This window comes from Antrostomus carolinensis, unplaced genomic scaffold (assembly GCF_000700745.2).
Source record: "Antrostomus carolinensis isolate BGI_N321 unplaced genomic scaffold, ASM70074v2 scaffold32520, whole genome shotgun sequence".
Lineage (NCBI taxonomy): Eukaryota > Metazoa > Chordata > Aves > Caprimulgiformes > Caprimulgidae > Antrostomus > Antrostomus carolinensis.
Window position 1 is genome coordinate 1 of NW_010291100.1, and position 4,575 is coordinate 4,575.

The 4,575-nt window shown below is 38.9% G+C and overlaps 1 protein-coding gene across 2 annotated transcripts; it reads left to right on the forward strand.

Annotated features, from left to right (window-relative positions):
• The first annotated feature begins 729 nt into the window (after nucleotides 1-729).
• Nucleotides 730-3,954, forward strand: GID8 (GID complex subunit 8 homolog). Of its 2 annotated transcripts, none has more exons than XM_010175308.2 (4): nucleotides 730-863; nucleotides 2,042-2,238; nucleotides 2,666-2,863; nucleotides 3,193-3,954. In XM_010175308.2, exons 1-4 carry the CDS (start codon nucleotides 746-748, stop codon nucleotides 3,364-3,366), a joined length of 687 nt encoding a protein of 228 aa, XP_010173610.1. In that variant the 5' UTR covers nucleotides 730-745; the 3' UTR covers nucleotides 3,367-3,954. The 2 variants fall into 2 exon arrangements, with proteins under 2 accessions (XP_010173610.1, XP_010173618.1); XM_010175316.2 differs by having other exon boundaries at nucleotides 2,669-2,863.
• Nucleotides 3,955-4,575: the final 621 nt, after the last annotated feature.

Below are 4,575 nucleotides of genomic sequence, written 5' to 3' on the forward strand. Positions count from 1 at the left end.
TCCCTGCTGCTGCTGTTGTCGCCGCCTCTCCCCCCCCTGTCGCTGCCCCCGCGATCCTGGTTGGGTGTGGAAATGATTAAATGCCGGTTTTAGCAAAACGCTTTGCTGACAAATCTGGAAAAAAAAAAAATAACATCGAGGAAAATACCGGGAAATAACATTTTAGTAGTGTTGACAGGGGGACTTTTGGGGACAGCGAGGCTAAGCCAGTGTAAGTCTTGTAGTTGTACATTGGGTAACGTGTCACGTACAGTTTTGTAGCTATACAGGGTATATGTGGCTGCTCTACCCGAGTTTTGGTGAAAACTTTAAAGCAAATATTGTTTACGCAGGCTTCACTTTAAAGTTTTGTTACAGTTCTTCTGGCTAGCTGTCAAATTTCTCGATTCACCTGTTTCCCACTCTGATGCTGTGTGTCCTGTATAACTTGCAAACAAGGTTTATTTGGAGTGGATTTAAGAGTAAGTACAAGAAGATGGTATTTGAATTTTTTATTCTGATGATTGATGAAAGCAGCTTTAGAAACTGGCTTGGAGATGTGAGAGAGTTCTGCAGCCAGGAGGAGAAACATGTAAAACTGTGGTTTGAGATAAAAGAGTCTCTTTTGAACTATTAACTTAAAAGTTCTCACAAAGAAGATTGTCTATGAAGATGGTGGTAACTTAGTGCTTATACACTTTAAACTTACTTTTTCTTGACTCATGTTAAATGAGCTGCTTTGCTTTTCCCCTAGTAAGAGTCCAGGATGAGTTATGCTGAAAAACCTGATGAAATAACAAAAGATGAATGGATGGAAAAACTTAATAACTTGCATATCCAGAGAGCAGACATGAACCGCCTCATCATGAACTACCTTGTCACAGGTAAAACTGAACAGCGATGCTCGGGAGCTCTGAAATGTGTGTTGCTTCATTTATCAAGACAGACAGTTTTGGCTAAAAATGTGCTACTAGATGGAGTGAATTAAGGGCTCTGAGGACTCTGTTGGCTTCTCTGAGCAACATCCAACTGCTCTGTTGTTCCATTAAGTGGAAACTGACTAAAATTCAGAGACCCAGCAGTTACCATGCAAGAGAAGTGACATTTATTAACCTTAACTCTTCTGCTAAGTGACATTTATTAACTTTAACTCTTCTGCTAAAAGATACAGAAAAGAATGTATTTTCTGGAGTGCTGTTAACAAACACAACCTGCTTCTGTGTGATGTTCTTTTTTGTGCCCTTCAAACTGAGTTCACCATCTGTGGTGGTTGGTACCTACCCCTCTGAAAGCTGCATGGAAACAAGTTTTACCTGGAAAGATAAACTGTAAAAGGACCCTGTTGTCAGAGTAGTTTCAGACCAAAACTGCCACCCCTGTCAGCACATGGCCTGACTTTACACCGAGGACAATCCAGAGCCCTGGGAAGTTGTCCCTAGCAATTATGATGCATTCCATCAGAGTAAGCTACACCAGGGTGGAGGCATCTGCATCCCATCTACACCCCTGTTTACAATGGTGTGGCTGAAGGAAGAGCATCTGATTGGTGTAAATCATTTTGTGTGTATGGAAACATGACTTGGGATTTAAAATAGCTGTTATAGCTTTAAAAAAAAATAATCTAGTGTTAGTACAAGAAAACTAAATTAGTTTTCTTTTTCTGTTCTCAGTAAAACTGCTGAGTTTGTGTGAACAGATTTGGGGGCTGGAGGGAGAAGCAAAACCCCTCAAATTTTGAAAAAGTGATTTTGAAAGTCCCATTTTTGGAATAAGTCCACGACTTTAAGTATTAAACAAGCTTTCAAGTTAAGAGGTATCTGACTACCAGTTGCATGTGTCCTTAGAGAATGAGAGCACTTGTGTTAAGAGTGAAGTAAGTGTGTACTGAGAGATGCCTGCTGGATAGATGCCTATTTAAATAGAGAAGAGTTTTTCAGAAGTTCAAACTTAAATCTTTACACCTCCAAAATGCACAAGTCTTTTCATTTAAGCTGTTTTATTTGTTTTCTTTTTTAAAGTATGTAATAAAATATATTTGATAGGTAAAATGTTTCTATTTCAGAGGGCTTTAAAGAAGCAGCAGAGAAATTTCGAATGGAATCTGGAATTGAACCCAGTGTTGATTTAGAGACTCTTGATGAAAGAATAAAAATTCGAGAGATGATATTGAAAGGACAGATTCAAGAAGCCATTGCATTAATAAACAGCCTCCATCCAGAATTGTTAGATACCAACAGATATCTTTACTTCCATTTGCAGGTAAGGAAGCTTTGTTTTTATTTTAGAGGTTGTGAAGAGACGGCGAAAAGTAGCGCAGGTTTTACGAGGGTTTTGGGGCTGAACACGGGTGGTTGTTCTTGGCATCATTTTTGTAGCTGTGGGAAACTTTGTGGTCTGTGACTTACCAGCTTCCAGTTCCTGTGAGCCTGACTCGCTGGTGGTTCCTTTGCTAACACATCTTTTCAAAATGTGTTACTCAAAAGCATCAAGTTACCTTTTCCAGTACATTTTGTAGGCAAATCTGCTGCTCCTTTGTCTCACACACTGGGGAAGAATTGACCTCAAAACTGTCAAATTCTGCATTAGTGTTTCTCTCAAATGACACGTGACTACCTAAAGATTGCAGTTGTGAAATACTGAAGATCTGTTCATTTGTGTAGCTCAGATTTCTGTCTTTCCTATGCAGCAGCAGCATTTGATTGAACTGATTCGGCAGCGTGAGACAGAAGCAGCTCTGGAATTTGCTCAGACCCAATTAGCAGAACAAGGGGAGGAGAGCAGGGAGTGCCTGACAGAAATGGAGCGCACGCTGGCTCTGCTTGCCTTTGATAATCCCGAGGAATCACCATTTGGAGACTTGCTTAACATGATGCAGCGACAGAAGGTAGTCCTTTCTCACAAGGAAACTTGGTCTTTTTAGTTTTATGTGGTGAAAAGGATGTCCAAATATTTTTGAAATGTTTAGAAAAAAAAATATATAGTGGTATGTAAAAAAGCAGAAGTATTTCTGAAGCAAGATTTAAAAAAAAAAAAAGGTGTTAATTTATTCAATTTCTTGGCTCTGTTCCTTGTTTTCTCCAGGCTCATAGTCTGTGGAGCTTTGTCCTGAGCATGTTCTGAGGAAATTAGCACACTAGGTGTGATCTTTTCCATGTCTGTGTGACATTAGCATCATAGGAAAACGATTACTGACCTCCAGTATTTCTTTTCCAGGTATGGAGTGAGGTTAATCAAGCTGTTCTAGACTATGAAAATCGTGAATCAACACCCAAATTGGCAAAATTACTGAAACTACTACTGTGGGCTCAGAATGAGCTGGACCAGAAGAAGGTGAAATATCCCAAAATGACAGACCTCAGCAAGGGGACGATCGAAGAACCCAAGTAAAATGTGTGCAGATGGACATCAAACAATCTTGGTACTGCACAGTATCCATTTATATCAGTCTGTGACTGAAATATTTTTACTACAGTACAGCACTCAATTCAGATTTTTTCAATGAACATCTAATTTGAAGGGAGAAAAGTCCCTTTTAAATGCTGCAAAAACTGCATTGAAAGGCGCTGTATCTCTTTGAAAGTCTGACTTAGGCTATGCACTAGAATACATTTTTAAAACAAAAACCAATTAAACAGGACAGGAAAGAAAAAATAGCATTTTTAAAAGTACAAGCTTTCTAAATTGGCTCCTGATGCCCAGTTTAGTGGCCAGCGAGTTAATACCGAGTTATATTGGCGACTATTCAGTTCAGTTTAACTGTCTCCTGTTTGAAATGTGTATATAGAACAGTGAATATTTTCTACCTTTTAAGTTATAGCCAGATACACATTCCCCTTAAAAGTTAACTGGTCAACTTTTCATCTATAAACTTTACAGTAAGGTCAACTTTTTGCTTAGGAAATAGTGTACAAACTTGTAAATCATAATTTAAAGACTTTTTGGGTTTTTTTTTCCCTCCTTGTTTCTGACTTTTTGGTGCTTTATATGGTGAGAGCTATGTTCATAATGGATCAGTGACCCATCTTTTCCAGAGGAGTATTGTTGGAAATAAGTTTTTGTTTGTTTGGGGGTTTTGTTGTTTATTTTTTTTTTTTCCCCTTAATTTTCACAAATGACCAAAATTTTCCCCAGAGGCATTGGATTGTTTTTGTTATCAGGGGCCTTTCCCCACTATATTAATTAGACACTGCAGTGATTCTACTCAAGCTTTGAAAGCCAGTGGGTGTTTGTAAGCTGAAAGACACGCTTGTGTTAGGAAATTAAGTGGAGGGGAGAGTTCCTGGTTGAATCCTCTGATGCGTTATCTCGTGCAGGATCTGCCTTGATGCTTGCTGAATAAGAATCGTAGTTTTAAAGCTACTTGGGCTGTTTTTATGCCTTGAGCTGAGCAGAGCAGGGCTGTCTAAAACCAGAAATTTCCATTTTTCTCCATTTTTTTCCATACCTTTCTGAAGAGATGCAGTTCATCTTCACCTGTATTTGTTTACTGACTGTCTTCACTCCAGTTAGGATGATCGTTTTAACATTTTTACCTGTGAAGTCCAGACTTTCAAGTCAACAAATGGTAATTTTCTGGGTATGGGATGTTCTGGTCGA

Excerpts from the sequence above, each read along its gene's own strand:
- GID8 (XM_010175308.2), top strand. The coding sequence starts at position 746 with ATGAGTTATGCTGAAAAACCTGATGAAATAACAAAAGATGAATGGATG. Across the intron at positions 2,239-2,665 it reads ATCTTTACTTCCATTTGCAG|CAGCAGCATTTGATTGAACT; the intron begins GTAAGGAAGCTT and ends TTTCCTATGCAG. Across the intron at positions 2,864-3,192 it reads ACATGATGCAGCGACAGAAG|GTATGGAGTGAGGTTAATCA; the intron begins GTAGTCCTTTCT and ends TTTCTTTTCCAG.